The sequence below is a fragment of the Mauremys reevesii genome, linkage group 2, assembly GCF_016161935.1.
Source record: "Mauremys reevesii isolate NIE-2019 linkage group 2, ASM1616193v1, whole genome shotgun sequence".
Taxonomy (NCBI): Eukaryota; Metazoa; Chordata; order Testudines; family Geoemydidae; genus Mauremys; species Mauremys reevesii.
The window spans coordinates 144,761,404-144,781,587 of NC_052624.1; the positions used below are offsets into that span (position 1 = coordinate 144,761,404).

Below are 20,184 nucleotides of genomic sequence, written 5' to 3' on the forward strand. Positions count from 1 at the left end.
TGTGACAGCTACAACTCCCTGGGCTACTTCCCCATAGCCTCCTCCCAACATCTTCTTTATCCTCACTACAGGACCTTCCTCGTGATGCCAGATAGCGTTTGTACTCCTCAGTTCTCCAGCCGCAGGCCCTCTCACTCTCAGCACTTTGCGCACCCTTCACTGACTGAAGTGAGGTCCTTTTTAAACCAGGTGTCCTAATTAGCCTGCCTGCCTTCATTGGTTCCAGCAAATTCCTGATTTTTCTGGAACTGCCCCTGTTATCTTACCCAGGGAAAAGGGACCTGCTTAATCGGGGGCTAATATATTTGCCTTCTCTCATTCTCCTGTAGCGGGCCCCTGCCCCATGGACCCAACCGGCCTCCGTGCCCCTTCAGCATAAGCCATCTGCACGACTTAAAGCCGGTTCATTTCCAGACCACGCCAAGGAAACATCCATACGCGCTCGTGCTCCACACTCTGCACTTCCTCACCTTTGCGTCCCACCGTGACACAAAGTGGAGGGACCTCCTGCCACCTCTAGAGGGTGAGGAGCCCCGGTGGGCCAGCCTATACTCCACCCTGCTCCCAAGGCCCGCCGGGGATGTCAGTTGGTCGCTTCTTCACAGGGGTCTGAGCACAAGCGTGTAATTGGTGCAGTTCACCCCCATCCTGGACACCTGCCCTTTCTGCTGCGTGAGGGAGACTCTGGTGCACGTTTACCTGGAGTACGCCAAGCTGCAGCCTCTATTCTGTCTCCTCACAGATATCCTGTTGCATTTCTGGCTGCACTTTCCCCCTCATTTCCTTATTTATGCACTGCCTATCGGTGGCCTCACAAAGTCACGGGACCTCCTGGTCAACCTCCTCCTGGCCCTGGCTAAAATGGCCATCTATAAAACCAGGGAGAGGAGGTTGGCCAATGGAGTCTCCTGTAACTGTGGGGCCTCTTTCCGGTCCTCCATCCATTCACGCAACCGGGCAGAAATCCTCTGGGAGGCGTCCACTGACTCCCTTCATGCCTTCGAGGAGCAGTGGGCGCTGTCCGGGGTTCTCTGCTCAGTGTCCCCATCTGGTTCCCTTCGTTTGAGCCTTTGACAGCATGTCTGTCCCTGTTATTTCATTAGTTGTCCCCTGAAACCACTTGGTTTCCAGGTCTTGTTGATCCCCCCTTTAAGGCTGGGGGGATCTTTTAGCAGTGGGCTCCCCACTTCCTGCATCCCAATAGGATCACTCTCCTGTAGCCCTCTGGCCCGACCCTGTCACAAGACCTATAGCTGTGATACAAGATAAGGCCCCAATCTTGCAGTTTTGCAATTGATTCCATGTGGACTGACCCAAGGCCAAAAATTGGTTGTATGGTCAGAGTTTAAAAAAATGATTTTGCACCAGCATACTACAGATAGGGTTACAGTTCATATGGAATTATTTGTTTAATCTAATTATGTAGTATGGTTCAAGAGACTCTTTGTTTAGTCCTAAAAAATAGAATATATTAAATATCTGAGTTCATTTGGAACTTCTAGAATCAGTAGCTGCTTCCTAAGTATAAGTGTGTTTTGCCTAATTCTAAGATTTCATGGAGGAGTGGGTACTTTTTTGGTCACACAATCAATTTAAAGCAAGAGAAAATCCCCCAAATGATTTGTACATTTTAACTTTTTCAAGGACTATAGACTAGCATTATCAACAAAATTCTAACTATGAAGCCAGATCCTGCTCTGGCATATATCAGCATAGCTCCATTGAAATCAGTAAAGTTATTCCAATTTACACAAAAAGCATCTGGCTGTAACTTTTGATTTTTAAAAAACCTTGATTGTAGATTAAAAGATTTTTCCTTTAATTTGGCATTAGAAGGAAAATGAAGGGAAGAGAACTCAAAATAGTCGTAGAAGCAACATCAGCGACTAGGTTTTTTTAAGTTCTTCTATTGTGCCAATTGCTGTTGTATCTGAATGCTTTCCAGAGTTAAGAATAATTAAGTGACTAGCATCTGTTATTTGAGGTTTCTATTTCTCCCATATCCCCCAGAGCAGTTTTCAACCTGTGGTGCACAGACCTCTGGGAGTTTGCAGACTGTCTAAGGGGTTCTCGAAAGGTTGTCGTTACAACGGAACAGTGGTTTTCAAGCCGTGGCCTGGTGGGGTCCACAGACTATATCTAAGATTTCCAAAGAGGTCTGCACCTCCATTTGAAATTTTCTAGGGTCTGCAAGCGGAAAAGAGGTTGAAAACCACTGTCCCAGAGGGCAAAGTGTGGAGGCGGGAGGCGGGCGCGGGAGTGTAAATACGAAAAATGGTGATGTTAGTTGTCATTCTAAGTTTTTGCAGGAGTGAATTTCATAGTATTGGGCCAGCTCCTGAAAAAGCCCTGTCTGCTGCATCTGCTAGTTTTACTTCTGATGTGTAGACAGTTGTTCCTGAGGAACACAGCTACTGAAGTCTGAGAGAGTAAAATGGTATATTGGGCCCATTTCCTTTACAGCTTTGAAAATAAAGACCGAGATTTGATTCAGTGTTCTGTTGGGGAATGAGCGGAGTGAGTGAAACATAGGACTGATGTACTCAAGTGAACCTGTATTACTGAGGAGGTGTGCTGCTGTGTTCTGTAACTCTTGCAGATTTTGCAGGGCAGAAGCATTCAAGTCTAAATACATTGGATTGCGATGATTCAAGCAAGAGTTAATGATGGCCTATGCGATTGAGGCCAAATTGTAAATACAAATGATGGGATGTAGCCTTACCAGATTAAGGTAGGAGAATGCATTTCTTGTAAATAGTTTTGTGAACGTCCAGCATCAGAGCATGGGATTTTTTTTTGCAGCTATGTTAGGTTGTTGGTTCCAGCTTTTTGTTGAATGCTTCTTAATCAGAGCCACTTGTACTGAGTCACAGCAAGAGGGCTGGGCGTTTCAGCCATTTAACCCCCTTGAATTTTGTTGATATTTTGAACACAGGAAGCTGAGAATTCATACAGCTTTGAAACATTTGTCATACATCAGCATTGTCTGAAAATGTTGTCGCTTGACACCTGTGTCTTTTAGAATGATTGATAGAGTGTGTGTGTGTGTGTGTGTGTGTGTGTGTGTTTGTTACGGTATAGCAGTTGGACAGTTTGGACTAGAAGGTTGTGAGACAAAAGGAAAATAACTAGAAGCATCAACGGTTTTAGTTATGTTCTTTGGGTGACTTGTTTAAATAGCTGAAAATACAGACTTGCTGTGTCGGCAAGGTTTTAATTTGTTTTCCATCCAGACCCTCCCTTTTCTTGAATTTGGCTTCTGCGCACTGGTGCCCATCTGCTCGTAGTAAGTAGATGAAGAAATGATGGCTTGCTTCCAGTAGAGTCCCACCAGTGCCATGCCATCTGTTACCCAGCAATGCAGGAGTTGGGTGGAAGGAGTTAGTTTCTTAGAAATAACTTTTATTTCAGTTCCCAGGTAGGACATAGTTGTATGGGGTATTTTAACTTTTCTTAAAATATTTGGAAAAAAAGATGCTTAGAAAATGTACTATCCGAGCCCCAGGTATTACTGACTAATAATACTTTACATCTAATGCTATCTTGCTACCAAGAGCAACTTCATATATTTGACTCATCCACACTGAGAGATGGGTGGTCTGAGAACAGGAGCTAGAACTGGAAAGTTCTCCTGTGTTCTGATACTGACTCCCCTCTGTGGCTTTGGGCAAGTCACTTAACTTCACTGACGCTCAGTTTTTGTGGGCTGAATTCTATCCTGTTTCAAGATCTGCTATAGGCAGGCACCAGAGAACTGGTTGCAGCTCCCTGGTTCCATATCCTGAGCCACCTAAGTACTGCTGTGATCTGTGCCAGCTGGGAGACGTCCCAAAAGGATTGTCTGCCCTCTGAGGACTGCCAAGAGTGCCGTTTGTGTTCCTAACTCATGTATATGTTTCCAGAGTCTTCATGGGACTCAGATGGGTAGTATTCCACATCACACTACTCTCAGTTTATTGACTTATTCAACTGTTTTGTAACTAATGTTTTGTTGTAGGAAATGGAGGAAAAAAACCTTCTTCGCTGCCAGTCTGATCAAAAATCTCAAGAAATCCATCAGCTGCAAGAAGAACTGAAAACAGCTAAACAGTTTCTGAAGGAGACCCAGAATTATGCGGAAGAGATGAAAAGTGAGATACACATTTCTACCTATTTAAATCCTGTTACAAACTATTACTTCAGTGTGGAGGTTCTTTAAACCTCATTATCAATGGTGATTTGAAGAATACCCAAGAAAAAATAGTTCCCATTGTGTGATATAGTTAAATTAACTTTCAGTTAATACACGCAATTCTCTTTCCAAACTGAGATGGAACTTCTTTATACAAATATATAGTACTAACTCATAAAATTATATGGTTTTAAAGCAATTTAAAATGAGGAATAAATATGTCCCAAAGAGAACTATATGGTCAGCATATTAAATACTACAATGTGCTCCTGTGTTTTAAAATCCCAAACAAACAAATATACCTCAAACTATTATCCTTTTAGCTTGTGTATGGACGCCATCAAGCTTAAACGTGGTGAAATGTTACCTGCCGAGCCCTAATTTGACTTTTCCCTACATTTGTCTATTTGGTTGGGAAAATGCAATTTGCAGATTGAGGTTTAAGAGAACAGGTAATTCTGCTAAATAGCCATTGTAAAGAAGGAGACTGCTCCCACTTATCCCTGTAGAAGTCTAACCTTACTTAATGAGATTTCAAAATTAAATGTATGGACCCAGTCCTGCTCCCATTTTAATCAGTATTTTGCACTCCAATCCATGAGGCCATCCAAATAAGTGCTTTGTGTTTTGATCTTATTCTTGGCAAGTGGCATCACTTTCGGCTAGCTAATAAAATGTAACGCCTTCTAAGTCCATTTTCTTGCTTTCGCTATCTTCTAGCTGTGGTTCTTAAGGTGTCAAATGGTAGCATTATCTCCATTTTCTGAAGGGAATAATTATGAACAAAAAATAAGTCAGAAGATGTTTGTGCTGTAGCTGTGCACTGCAACCAACAATACCTCGTCTTAATTGAAACATAACTGAATGTGGGTGCTCAGAGTCCTAGGCTGTCACCCTTAACCCCCGGACAGTTCTTCCTCTCTAACAAGTCTCTGACTATCCTCTCACCCCTGCAGTGCCTCCTTCTGGTCATCCAGGGACTGAGCTCATTTCTAGCTGGAGCATCCTCTGCTGGTCACTATCCCTCTCCTCACTGGCCCCCATGTCCCTCCCAGACCCCGGTGCCCTCCCCGTCAGGCTCCTGCTCCCAGCAGAAATCCACTATCTGGGTCTCCCCACCCCAGGGAATCCCCACCCCCTATTCTCCACCTTGTCTCAGTGGCTACTGCCAGTACCATCTAGCCCCCTTTCACTGAGGCTGACTGCAGTCTGTAATGGCCACTCATCATTGGCTGGGGGATTTGGACCTGCTGCCTTTCCCTGCAACTCAGTACCTCTGTGGGACTTGGACAAGGCCCTGCGGCCTGGGGAGTTGCCAGTCTGGAGCTCTCCAGGCCTTTTCCTAGCCCTGCTTCACTCTAGTACCCCAGCAGCCAGGTCCCTCTCCCTTCAGAGCTAGAGGGAGACTGACTGAGTGCCTGGCTCACAGCCCTTTTATAAGGGCCAGCTGTGGCCTGATTGGGGACTGGCCCAGCTGTAGCTGCCTCCCCAATCAGCCCAGGCTTGCTGCTTTCCCCAGCCACAGCCCTCTGCAGGGCTGTTCCAACCCCTTCAGGGCTAGAGCGGGCAACCGGCCCGCCACACCCCTCTTTGAATCACCACCCTAAATAATCCTTCTCCACCCTAGGTGTTGATATATTTCAAATAACTGTTGATTGGTATCATTTCCCTTCCCCTCTGTCTGCTCCTCTTTCTCACCAAGTTCTGGGTCTTGGAGACATTGAATTTTCCTTGCCCTGTAGGAAGGGAATGCGTAGTCTTGTTTCATATGGTAAGTTGGTGTTATTCAATAGAATTCTCTTTGCAATACAGGAAATCTCTTGTATTGCCCGTGTCTCTTAATTTTACTCCATACATCAGTTCATCAAACACCTTGAACATTTTTATATATGCTGGAGTTTGAAGAGAGGAAAATGGACAAATAGGGCACCAACATTCTTTATCTAGCCATTGGTACTGTTGCCTGTCAACCATGAGTTTCAGAGTACAAGCCATCGGACCTCAGTGAAGATGGGCTGTAGAAACAGTTACAATTGTGAAGCATAGAGCGATTTGACTAGCAGTATGTTCTTTCTGCAAAACTGAATTCTGGCAATGCTAAAATTGTCTCAGCTATCCAATGTCATGGTTTGGGAATAAAGGCAGTTTTAGAACACATACGTAATTATATTCTGAAATACTAAGAAAATGTATTGCTAGGTGAAAAATTGAAAATTGGCAATATTGCCATTTTATAGTGTTATCCATAAAAGCTAATATTGCATATTTGACATAGTTTGCTTTCACAAATTAAGCACTTATTTTTTTTTATTACTATAGAGAAGAGTTTGTCTCAGGAAATACAATTAGAAAAGAAAGAAGCTGAGATTAGGATTTAGAGGAAAAATCAAGATTTGACTGAGGAACTTGAGAAAGTGCAGTCAGAGTTGCAACAAACAAGCTGAGATCGCTCATCTCCAAAATCTATCTGCAGCCGAGTTGGCTTGTTTAAAAAAGGAAATAGTAAACATCAAGGCAGAGCAAAAGAAACTTCAAGAGCAACTTAACAACTCGCTTCAAGAAAATGAGCAACTGAGCAAGGTAATAAAAGAAAGAATGAATCAGTAGCACGTTACTTAGTTCATGACAGGAAAATGGAAACTATTTAAAATGATTTGTCCTATATCTTGGTTGAAATGGTACAATCACGGAAACTCACAAAGCCATGTTATTTTCAGTCTCTGTTATCAATGCCAGATAAGAGCAATATCAATATCCTTTGCTGACAGTTAATAAGGCATTTAGCTTTTAAGAGCCCAAATATTAAATTGTGTCCTTTTTAATATCTATTCTCTATTCTAATATAACATTTACTATAACTTCTCCATTAGTAGCATGGAAATGTGATTAAATCTGTTATCTTATCAACTTCTGGCTATCAAAGATACAGGAGGTCTTTAGCGGGACACCTGAAAACATGATAAAATGTGCACGTTTTGTCTGTTCTGTGGCCCAGGTTTTCTCCTCATTGGTAACAAAGAGGTGATTCCTCTCCCCTGTAGAACTGGGAGGTGGACCAGTGTTGTTGCTGAAGGCCCCAGGACTAAGCTCCACCCTTCACCTCAGGCCACCAGAAAGTGTGTCCACCAGCAGAACAAGTTGGCGGTTCAGTTTCTCCCAACAACTTTGTTTTCTAATTAATTATTGTTCATTTTTCTGCCATATTGATTTCATTTCAACTTCTTGCTCCTCTTTCCCTTTCCTCAAGTAAGTTCTCTGGATCCGCAAACACGGCACCTCTCAGTAACTCCCTTTGACCACTATTGCAGTGCTAGGAAAGCCCTGCAAGATCAAGCTAAGCCCAAGTAGTTCAGGGGGCAGCTTTTTAGGGGGCTTAGAGGGTTACCTATGTCTTGCTGCTCCAAGCCACCAACCCTTGCTCTGTGAGGGGACGGGGCTTTGTTGGACCAGCGCACTAGTGCCATGCATGCGTCCATAAACACACCCATTGGAAGCCCTGACTCCATTGTGAGAAGGCTTGATCAGGAGCATGAGGATTCTCAAGGAGATGAGAACCCGACATAGTCTGCTCAGGAATAATACTTGGAAACTCCGTATGCGCTGGGTCCCAAAAAGGCAAAAGGAATTGTCCCCTTTGTAAGGAAATGTCGTACAATTAATGAGTAGGTTGTATAAACATCAGTCTTTAAATCTTTTCTCTTGCCTTCCCACCCTTAGGGCTGGTCTACACTGTGGGGAGAGTGTCGATCTAAGATCGCAACTTCAGCTACGTGAATAGCGTGGCTGAAGTCGAAGTATCTTAGATCTATTACCTTCTGTCCTCACGGCGCGGGATCGATGTCCACGGCTCCCCGTCGACTCCGCTACCGCCGCTCGCTCGGTGGAGTTCTGGAATTGATGGGGCGCGTTCAGGATCGATATATCGTGTCTAGATGAACGCGATATATCAATCCCGATAAATCGATCGCTACACGCCCGATAGGGCGGGTAGTCTGGACGTACCCTTAGGATGTGTTTGCTGTGGTTTTCTCCTATATACGGGTCTCCTGGAGTGCTCTGTATCAGACTCACTGCCTCCCTTCTCTCCCCCCCGAGTATATCTGGGTGTGCAGAGAGATGTGTTACTTCTGTGAAGCCCATTCTCAGGTGGCAGGGTAATGTAGTTTGTTCATCTCTGTTTTCAGCCTGGGACCCTCTTTCAAGCAGGGAAGGGGACCCAAATTTTAGGTCACAATGGAGTGGGAATTGTCCCTGTCTGTTTATCAGGTCAAGGACTCAGGCTTTACCAAGGAAAGGAGTTTGGAGTCTCCTCTCCCTCTCCATAGGCTTGCTCAGCATTGAAGGATTAAAGAGCACTTTAGCCAGTGTGTGCCCAGAAGAGAGGCACATAAGAATTCCATTCATTTCCGGTTAAATCTAGATGTTAAACTAAAATGTTATATAAAAGATAAGGAAAATGTGTAAGTTTGGGAACCTAAGTGCAGCAGTAGTCCTACCTGAGAGAGACATGGCCATGCCTCCAGAAGGGGTTCCTTCAAAAGATTCCATTGACCAACAGAGTGAGGACACTACAGCAAATTTCAAAACTCCAACTGTGGCCATTTCTTAGACTTAGTAAGGAAAATCTAGTTGGTGGCAAGCAAGTGGGCCATCGTCTCTAGGGTATGATCCTCAATTTGAGTGTGAGAGTTCTCTGGGTTACATTCTTGTCAAATCCTTGAGGTGTTGTGTAAGATATTCTTTCATGGCAATTTTTTCTCTATCTTGATGTGATTTGTAGCAAAGCATTCTTACTCTCTGGCTACAAGGAAACTGTTTACACTCATGAGCGTGAAAAAATCATCCATACCCCGTGCATCCACTTTCATAAGTGCAAGGCTATTTGGGAACCAGTGAAATTAGTAGCTGAGACAACAGAAGCCTGAACCCTCCTTGTCAAAGCCGGCATAGTAATCCATTGGTCACTGCCAACACCAAAGGTATTCATGAAGGGAATGGTTTCAGAGTAGCAGCCGTGTTAGTCTGTATCCACAAATAGAACAGGAGTACTTGTGTCACCTTAAAGACTAACAAATTTATTTTAGCATGCAGAGGAGAGTATGAAGCAGAAGCTCACATGGAAGACCTAAATCTTTTTCTTCCCAAACAATTAAATCTTCAGCATCACAAAGACAAAATGAGCATTTGTGTGTGAAGAGTTTACAATTCCTATACAAGACTCTTCGTTTTGACCTATCCTCTGTGTTGAGAGGTTTAAATGGCTGGTAGTATCACAGCAAGGCTGAGGTCTCAAGTTACACAACCCTGTCCATTTACAGACAACATCACGGTTTGTGCCCTGACCAGCGAAACAGATCCATTCCCAACTTGCCAGCTGCTAGAAAGGATTCCAACCCCCCTGGAGTTCAAAATCAGAATATTCTGAATCCAGTGCAGGACATTGTTCAACCAGGTTAAAATAGGCATGGCCTGGACTCTAAATTTACCACTATGGTAAAGATTTACAAAGACCCAAAACTTCATCTCATCAATTGTATCCTGGCAGCAGTCACCCCCGAGCTAGTTTTCCCCAGTGACCAGGTTTGCTGATGCCATGCATTGGTAATGTCCTCTGAGTGGGATTTCTCAATGTGTCTCCAGAAATTCCATTTGTGGACACGTCATTCTCAGATCCTGTCCAAATGTCTCTTTTGGGGCAGGTAAGTACAAGGAACATACTTTAAGCCAACCCAGTTTTCACTTTGGCCCTTGTATGATTGCTACAGGAACACACCTCACTTGGTGAAGAGCATACCTGGAAGACAAGATGCCCCCAGGGTTATGGTGGGTCACTCAGAAAAAAGAGCGTCCAGCTTTCTGAACCGCACACCTTGTGCTGTACCGTTTTTCAGTATGTCAGGGTACACTTCCTTTTAGTTTACTTTTACAGAATTCAGTAGTGTTGGAACAAAAACATAGGAATGGACAGATGGGTTCAAACTAGTGGTCCATTGAGTCTCCTGTATGTCATCTGACGGTGGCCAGTAGCAGTTGCTTCAGAGGAAGGTTCAAGAAACCTGTAGAGGGCAGTTAGGAAGAAATTTCCCTTGCGGGTTAGTTATTCCCTATCTCCTGTTAGAGGTTGGCTTGTGCTCTGAAGTATGAATGTTTATATCCCTTTCAACATAAGTGAGTAACCAGAGGTCAGAACTTCTCTCAGAGGCCATGGAAATAATGTCAGATGTTGAGAAGAATCCGCTGCTTTACAAGACAATTCGCATAAAGGGAAGAGGAAAGAGCTGAAATCATCCTTCTAGTTCTTCACTAGCCAGAAGTTCTGGGAATTTTGGGACATGATTGATTGATAGCTAAGGAATCTCCACTATACCAGCAGAAAAAACAGATCTCTTGACGCATGGGCCCCTATTTCATCTGTACCTGAGCTGCGTACAGTTTGACAGCCTGGATATCAAAAGGAAAGTGTAGTTCAGCGGAGATTATCCTTTAGCCCAGTGATTCTCAAACTTTTGTCCTGTTGACCCCTTTCACATAGCAAGCCTCTGAGTGCGCCCCCACCTCCTTATAAATTAAAAACACTTTTTTAGCCTGACTGATACATTTTGGTATCCAGGCAGAATTCAATCAGGAACTTTCATTCATTGTTCTGGTAAAGTTTCACTTATGGTGCAAAGGAAACAATACCTTACTTGCCAGGGTCTCTACTTCAAAATGAGACCGTGTTTAAACATGTCTTTTCACTCTGCCCCTAAGGTTGACCGTAACTGACTGATGTGATATTAAACATAACAGGGCAGTGTCTACACTGCATGTTGTAACATCGTGTTAATGAACACATTAATTAATATCTTCTGAAACTTCCCAGGGCAGACTGCTTCTACTACCTCATTATGTCACACTCGACTTGGGAGAGCACATCAGTTCTGATGTATGCAGAATTTCCATCTAAATTATTAATGAAGTGATTCTTCTTATGACAGCACTATTCTTGCTAATAATTTAGATAGGCATGTGAACAATTCCATGTGCCACTGCAAAGAGAAATTCTGGTAATGACTATATGAAGTTTTATTTGTAACACGCATAGGTTGGGTGTTTACTGCCAAGCAGAAGGGGAAAAGTTTTTAAACCTGTCCATCTAGGTGAATTTTTTCTTATCAATTCCCTCTGCATTTTCTAGTCTGCAATCTTTTTCTACTTCCATTTATGGTGAATGAGGGACTGTAGTTCTATGCTCTCGCTTCAGAAATAAACACATCAAAAAGCACTCATGTAGCACAGTGTGGAGCCGGTATTGTGGCAAGCAGGCATTGAGTTACAGTACTCACTCCATGCCCAGCTGATGGAGCACTGTGCTTGATATTTACATTATCCTGAAGTGCGTTTTATAAGGCTGCCAGATATCCACCATCCATTTATTTTGGCACCCCAATGCACATAAGGTGGACAAACATGCCTGGACCACATGCTTTTCGGCCGGGTTCTGTCATTTGGTTATTTTGAATATTATATTTAGATTATGATTTCTCTATCAAGGAAATCTACACACACGTAGCTTTCCAATAAACATGACTTTAATGTTTCTCTGTTGGAATTAGAAGCTGCTAGAATTCAATTGTATATTACTAAGTGAACTCTACTGTACAACTTCATATTATAACTTTTGTTTGGATTTTTAGTTGCACTGAACTTTTAATGGCAGGTGAGATGCCATTAGTGAGAGTATAATGCTTAGACAGAAGAATGAATTTTCCTATTAGCAACTAAATTTTTTTTTTATTTTATAGCTAGACAATCTGAAGGCTTTAGTTCAACTGAAGAAGCAAAATGGATTCGCTGACAGTAAACTGAAGACATGGATGCAATCCTGTAAGCAGCTGGGGAAGGAAAAAGAAATGTTGCCGAAACAAATTGCTGACCGTAATGCTCTATTAAAGGAGCACAAGCCAAGTATGGGGTAGTTGAAGAAGGAAATGCTATACTAGAATGATTGTAAGGCTGCAAATCATTCCTGGAAGTCACGGTTTCTGTGACCTCTGTGAATTTTGCAGTGCTGGTGCAGCTGATCCCAGGATCTCAGCAGCTGGGGAAGCCCAGGAGCCAGCCGCGCTGGCCGTTGCTCAGTCAGCCCCAGGCACGGTCCCTGGAGCAGCAGTCTGGGACTCGTGGTGGTGGGGCCCTGAGCCACCTCTTCCCCCCCAGCACCAGCATTGCCCTGCTCTCTCTCTCCACTCCCCAACAGTCTTCAGGAGCGTCCCCTCTCCCAGGCGGTAAGATTTAGTCCCAGGTATTTTTAGTAAAAGTCATGGAGGGGTCACGGGGCCCTGACTTTTTGTTTATTGCCCGTGACCTGTCCATGACTTTTACTAAAAATACCCACGACTAAAACATAGCCTTAATCATGATCCTGTTTCTAACCTTAATGCATTTATTTAGAACACATGTTTTCAAAACCTCCATTATTACATTTGATTCAGATGAGGGGCCAGATCCTCATAAATCAGTATAGTTTCTGAAGCTCTGCTATAGTTGACTGTGGTTGCACAAGCACACGTCTTATGTACTTAATTAACAAATGAATGATTGAGATCATTGCATTCTAAACACATCTTTCCAGAGTCTCCTTAAAGTTATTTGTACAGGTAACGACTCTTTCCCTTGGTCAGGTGCTGATGAGGTTGCCATCTACCTACATTCACTGACCCAGGACAACGAGCCAGAGTATGAGCCAGACGGACTCCCAGAGGTGGTCAGAAAAGGTAATTGTTACTTCTTTAGAGGAGAATGGTCCACATTGTGGGGAGTGTGTGCGCGCACGCTTATCTAAATAATCGTGTTGTCATAGGTGTGACTTGGAAGCATTGTAAACACTTGGACATCATTGGCCAAATCCAGCCCTCATATAGGTTGCAAGAGAGGGATTCTAGGCCCAGCCATTCCCATTATAAAACACCTTTTTCTTCTGGTTGATAGGAAGGGGGGAAATTTTTGCTTAAACATTTTTAACTAAATGTTTTTTCATTGAAATGTGCTGCATTGTCAAAACCGAAATGTATTACGGAGATGTATTGATTCGGACAAAGTTTTTGCTGAGCAGGGAGGGAGACCCCCAAATTGAAAGCCTGATGTTTTTTGATTCAATTTCATTTTATGAAAGCATTTGAAAGGCTTATGTTTTCATTCCAATCTAGAATAAAAACAAATTCTGAAACCTCGAAAGGGGTCGCAAAACAAAATGGTCTCCCTCTGGCCGGCTCTATGTAGAACAATAGGAGAGACATCGTTTTCAGATGGAAATGATTTTCCAGTTAATGGTGTCCCTTTAAAGGAAAAAGAGAACATTTGCTTGGGGAAAACTCTTTTTGCCATTTTAGTAGAGTTGCTGTTACACAGATCCACACCCTTGCCTGAGTTCACCTATAAAATTCTAGGAACGCAAGATAATCCTAATAATTCCCCCATTCTGTTATTCAGTGAGTAAATGCCATTTTACTTTCTTAAATTATTACCCGTTGTCATCTCCATCTTGAATTGAGCAAGATCAGATTGATTGGAACAATAAAGTAATTTAATCAACTGTGGTTAATGGCTGTTGTTTATTTTTCAGGCTTTGCTGATATTCCTACTGGGAAAACCAACCCCTGTGTTTTGTGCAGAACAGCGCTAAACCTAAAGACCAGTGCCCGTCTTGCTGCTCAAAGCCAAAATTTGTCACCATATGGCCAACGTTTACAAAAAGGCAGGTCAGCTAATTTTGCCAAGATCTCTAAACTGACAGCTGGTGGCAGCAAATCACCAAAGGTAACTGATCGTCAAAATGTATCTGAATGTGCAGGGCCTGGGAAATCCACATAATGTATTTATCTCTCCAAGTGAGTTTGAAGATATGCCGTGTTATTCATGCCTCCTTTATATCTGCCATGAATATAGTGAAGACAAGGTCATCAATGTAAATAAAATGAATAAAGCTTGGCACATAACAAAGATCTGGGCATAATGGTAAACTTAAAATTGTTGGTATGATCAAATCTGTGATCTCATGCCAAGTGCTCATTAACTTGGTAAATGGGAATGAGGTCAATCTTCCCACTTTAATGCTCATCCCAAATATTTGATTATTTCTTGAAAGGCCTGGATGCCTAGAGCAGGGTGTGTGCGAATGCATATATGGATTACACGCAAAAGCACTCAAAAATTCGTATATGGTGGAATTAAGGCTTGTTGGCCCAATCTCCCTGCTCAGCCAGCCCCAGTTCTCTTAGACTCATAGACTTTAAGGTCAGAAGGGGCCATTCTGATCGTCTAGCCTGACCTCCTGCACAACGCAGGCCACAGAATGTCACCCACCCACTCCTGTAACAAACCCCTAACCTGTGTCTGAGTTACTGAAGTCCTCATATCGTGGTTTAAAGACCTCCAGGTGAGAGAATCCTCCAGCAAGTGACCCGTGCCCCATGCTGCAGAGGAAGGTGAAAAACCTCCAGGGCCTCTGCCAATCTGCCCTGGAGGAAAAATCCTTCCCGACCCCAAATATGGCGATCGCCTAAACCCTGAGCATGTGGGCCAGACTCACCAGCCAGACACCCAGGAAAGAATTCTCTGTAGTAACTCAGATCCCAACCCATCTAACATCACATCACAGACCACTGGGCATATTTACCTGCTAATAATCAAAGATCAATTGCCAAATTAATTGCCAAAATTAGGCTATCCCATCATACCGTTCCCTCCATAAACTTATCAAGCTTAGTCTTGAAGCCAGATATGTCTTTTGCCCCCGCTACTCCCCTTGGAAGGCTGTTCCAGAATTTCACTCCTCTAATGGTTAGAAACCTTCGTCTAATTTCAACTCTAAACGTCCTAGTGTCCAGTTTATATCCATTTGTTCTTGTGTCCACATTGGTACGAAGCTTAAATAATTCCTCTCCCTCCCTGATATTTATCCTTCTGATATATTTATAAAGAGCAATCAGATCTCCCCTCAGCCTTCTTTTGATTAGGCTAAACAAGCCAAGCTCTTTGAGTCTCCTTACATAAGACAGGTTTTCCATTTCTTGGATCATCCTAGTAGCCTTTCTCTGTACCTGTTCTAGTTTGAATTCATCCTTCTTAAACATGGGAGACCAGAACTGCACAAAATATTCCAGATGAGGTCTCACCAGTGCCTTGTATAACGGTACTAACCTCCTTATCTTTACTAGAAATATCTCACCTGATGCATCCTAAAACCGCATTAGCTTTTTTCATGGCCATATCACATTGGCAGCTCATAGTCATCTTGTGATCAACCAATACTTCAAGGTCCTTCTCCTCCTCTGTTACTTCCAAATGATCGTCCACAATTTATAACCAAAATTCTTGTTCTTAATCCCTAAATGCATGACCTTGCACTTTTCACGGTTAAATTTCATCCTATTACTATTACTCCAGTTTACAGGGTCATCCAGATCTTCCTGTGTGATATCCAGATCTTCCTGTGTGATATCCTGGTCCTTCTCTGTGTTAGCAATACCTCCCAGCTTTATTAGCACATTCCCACTTTTGTTCCAAAGTCAGTAATAAAAGATTAAATAAGATTGGTCCCAAAACCGATCCCTGAGGAACTCCACTAGTAACCTCCTTCCAGCCTGACAGTTCACCTTTCAGTATGACCTGTTGTAGTCTCCTTTAACCAGTTCCTTATCCACCTTTCAATTTTCATCTTGATCCCCATCTTTTCCAATTTAACGAATAACTTCCCCGGTGGAACCGTATCAAGTGCCTTACTGAAATCGAGGTAAATTAGATCCACTGCGTTTCCTTTGTCTAAAAATCTGTTACCATCTCAAAGAAGGAGATCAGGTTGGTTCCACTCTGTCCCCACCCCTGAAAATTTCAGCCCAAGCAATTAAAGTTTGTAAAGTTAGAAGCAGCAGAAAACAGGGTCTTCTTGTAATGGGAGGAGTCAGGTACCCTTAATAATAAATGGTCCTATTAGCTTTGCCAGTAATATATGTTGGTAACAATTCTGTTTTTGCTGGCACTAGAAGGATAAGCCCTGATGCTCACCTCTCACACAGGACCCACATCAGTGTAAATGGGATGAGAATTGGGGCCAATTACCTAGACTATCAGAAGCTTTGGCATTCAGGATTTCAATTGTCATGAAGCACACATATATAACTACTGAAGTTTTAGCTAACTGATGCTAAAATCATGTCAGAATTTGGTGGGGAGTGCAGGGAGTGCAGAGACAAGGACGATTGTAATAGCAGTGGGGACTGGAATTTGAGAGAACCCCAAAGGTGTACACATTGTGAAATTTTTCAACAGTTTTACAAAGCTAGTGTTGACCATCACAACAAACATATTGTGAAGGTTATGTTAAATATTTAGAATGACATGACATTCTCCTGAATATTTCATAATACGTCTGGACAGGATATCCTCTGCAGGCCAATGTAAATGCTTCAGGACTAAACAACTTTTTCAAGTGCTATCATATTTACAGAATAAACTATAGGACATTTACAAATTCATTATGAAATATCAGTAATTAAACTTAAATTACATATCTCAAAATACAGTTCTGCAGATTAGTGATTGAGCAAGAAGAGACTAGACAAGGAACTCCTGTGTACTACTCCTTAGCTTTGCCTATACCTTGTTAAATTATGTGACTTGTGATTTGTAAAGCATGGATGATAATGCCCATTCTATCTTGAACATGGTGAGGAGTAGGTAGTTGCTGTAAAGCATTCTGCATAGCGCTGTTGTATTTTCAGAGTGATAACTATAAACATTGAAGATTCTTGCTTTTAGCGTGTGTCTGCTAATTCATATTATTCAGTCGCTTGGAATGGGTCTTTCACTTCCTGCTGGTAATTAACAAGGTTCTCAATACCACTAAAGCATGAGAATTTTTTTCTTTGTGTTGCAGGTAGATGATACTCAGCAGTGCCAAGCAGAAACAGCTATTGAACCCATGGAATCTAGTTCAAGATCTCCTCTTTGCATGAAGAAGCAAAACACACAAGCTGTTGCTGAGAACTTGATGGAGAATCTCAACACACACCAAGGCAGATGTTCCTTGAGCACACAAAACTACCTGATCAAAATGAACAAGACAAAAACTGTATGGTACAGTAAACCTGAGTAGTATAAGTAGTATACCATGAAACAAACCCTAACCGCACCCCTTGACCCCTTAAACTCTGCCCCTTGAACCAGTTATGAGCGGCCAAATTTTTAAACACGGGTTCCCCCCCCCCTCCAACATTTTAACACCGGGTTCCCTCCTTCCCCCTCCGTGGGGGGTCGTGCCCATCCAACCCCTCATGTTCCTTAACACACACACTCCGAGACCCCTGACCATCCCCTTCCCTGTCCCCTGACTGCCCCTTGCCGCCCCACCCAACCCCTCCTCTCATTCTCAATGGCCCCAGAACCCCTACCCCATACAACTACCCCTTCTCTCTGTCCCTAGGTGCCCCCACCACCTCATCCAACCCTGCTCTTTCCTGACTGCTCCCGGGACCCTTGCCCCCATTCAATCCCCTGTTCCCTGCCATCTGACTGCCCTGACCCCTATCCACCCCCACAACCCACCCTCCCTGCCCCCTTACCACACTGCCTGGGGACCGGGTCCACTCTGCCAGGACCATGACCGACTCCCGGGCCGGGCCCCCGACTCCCGGGCGGGCCGCGGCACGGGCGGGCCGGCACCGGGCGGCCCGACTCCCGGGCCGGGCTCGGCCCCCGGGCAGGGCCGCACGGGCCCGGCTCGCCGAGCCGCTCGGCCCGACTCCCGGGCGGGCGGCACGGGCCCGACCGCCCGGCCGCTCGGCCCGACTCCCGGCCGGGCGGCACGGGGCCCGACTTCGCCGAGCCGCTCGGCCCGACTCCCGGCCGGGCGGCACGGGGCCCGCGCTCGGCCCGACTCCCGGCCGGGCACCGGGGCCCGGCCGGCACTGGCCCGACTTCCTGGGCCGGCACCGGGGCCCGGCCGCTCGGCGGCAGCTGCGGGGCCCGACTCCCCGGGCCGGCGCTGGGCTGGAGGGAGCCGCGGTCTGGGACCGGGAGCTGCTGAGCCAGCCGCACCTCCCCTCCTCCTCCGCGCCCCAGCTTACCTGCTGGCTGCCTCCATGCTGCTTGTTCAGGCTTCCCGCGAACATCTGATTCACGGGAAGCAGGGGAGGGGAGGAGAAGGCGGAGCAGGAGAGGAGTGGCGGGAACTTTTGTTAAATTTAGCAGCCCTTAACAAGCAGTTCTAAAATGGCTGCTAAAATTTAACAACGGGTTCGTGCGAACCCGCTGCAGCTCACCCCTGCCTTGAACCCCACTCACCTGTCACCAGAAGTCCCGCTCCGGGGGGTATTAATCCCAGGGTCAAGATGCCACATGACCGGAAGCAAGGTGTGTCACGTGACCATCCTCTACCACTCAGGAAGGGTTTCAGCCGCTGGGGACCACCCCGAGAGGAGATTTGACCAATCAAGGCAAGTTCTGGGGTGGAGTGACCCATCTGGATGTGGGTCATGTGACCCCTCTAAGAACTCCTCCTACTTCCCTCTACCAATCAGGATGGGGTTCACCCTGATAGGACCTCCCTGAGAGGAGATTTGACCATTCAGAGTGAGTTCTGTGGTGGGGTGACCTGTTCGGAAGTGGGTCGTGTGACCCCTCTAAGAACTCCTCCCAACGCCCTCTGCCAATCAGAGCAGCACCATTACCCCATAAGTCCCAGCTCCGGGCAGAGGAGGCCATCTCTGACCAAGGACACGTTTTTAGAAATTGTGGAAAGGCTACTGAGAGGAAACGTGGACTCCTTTACCACCCCCATGAGAACCGGACTTTGTTTTAACCCGAGCACCTTTAGACTTGTGTGGAGAAAGCGCTACCTCAATGACAGTTCCAAGGAGGACCCTTTGACTCAACCGTTGGGTTCTTACACTGTTTGTTTTCTGAAAATCTCTCAACAGCTTAACGATGCTGTGACAGTACCTCCTATACGGCTTTTGACAGTACCTCCCATAAGGCTTTATGGAAATAATGCTTAGAATGTGTTTTATGGAACTATGCTTAGAATGTGTTTTATGCTACATATGCCATGTAACACATCTCCGTAAGGTTATGATCTAATGAATGTATTAATCCTATTCGTATGCATGTATCATTTTTGTATTCAAAGTTATGAATGTTGGCTGTGTACCGGCTTGATTTCTAAATAACCTTAGTAGAGCATTTGGTCAGTTCCTGGGGAAAGGAATGTTGAAATTAAGTACCTAATCAAGAAACACTGAAAGGACAATGGATCTTGGAATGCTCCAATCCACATAAGAAGTCTACTTGAGGAAGTTCAAGGTAGCATGTAAACAATGGATGCTCCCTGTAAAAACTGTGAGTCATGCATGGACATGTGACTTGCCCAGGTGACTCCAAATCTCCATCTTGGAGCTGGACTCGGCACAGGAGTGAGGAGTGGATCTCCACCCCCAAGAGAAAGTCTATTTAAACCCCTGGGAGAGCCCTCCATTTTGTCTTCAGCTGGCTAAAGAGAGAGCCTCCACCCCCACCCCAGGATACCCGAAAGAAATGGGAACAAAGGACAGTGACTGCAGGAGGTGTGAGTGATTGCTGGACCCAGGCTAAAAGGAGATTAGTCTGTCAAAGGAGCATTGTGGAACTGGTGGGGATCTTATCTGTATTCAGTTTGATTAGATATAGATTTGCGCATTTTAAGCTGTATACAGGGTAAAATGGATTTATTTGGATTTAGACCCCATTGGGAGCTGGGCATCTGAGTGTTAAAGACAGGAACACTTCTGTTAGCTGCTTTCAGGTAAACCTGCAGCTTGGGGCAAGTAATTCAGATCCTGGGTCTGTGTTGGAGCAGACGGGAGTGTCTGGCTCAGCAAGACAGGGTGCTGGGGTCCTGAGCTGGCAGGGAAAGCAGGGGTAGCAGTAGTCTGGGCACATCAGGTGGCAGCTCCCAGGGGGTTTCTGTGATCCCACCTGTCACAGATGCCTTTCTAGAG

At 44.7% G+C, this 20,184-nt stretch overlaps 1 protein-coding gene across 1 annotated transcript in view; it reads left to right on the forward strand.

The window, feature by feature from the left end:
- LOC120397290 (centromere protein F-like) overlaps positions 1-20,184 on the forward strand; it is a 33,605-nt gene that overhangs the window by 12,986 nt on the left and 435 nt on the right. The window contains exons 3-6 of the mRNA XM_039522988.1: positions 3,998-4,130; positions 12,835-12,927; positions 13,776-13,969; positions 17,088-17,142. Of these exons, the coding sequence (XP_039378922.1) occupies positions 3,998-4,130; positions 12,835-12,927; positions 13,776-13,969; positions 17,088-17,142 (475 nt within the window). The remainder of the gene's footprint in view (positions 1-3,997; positions 4,131-12,834; positions 12,928-13,775; positions 13,970-17,087; positions 17,143-20,184) is intronic.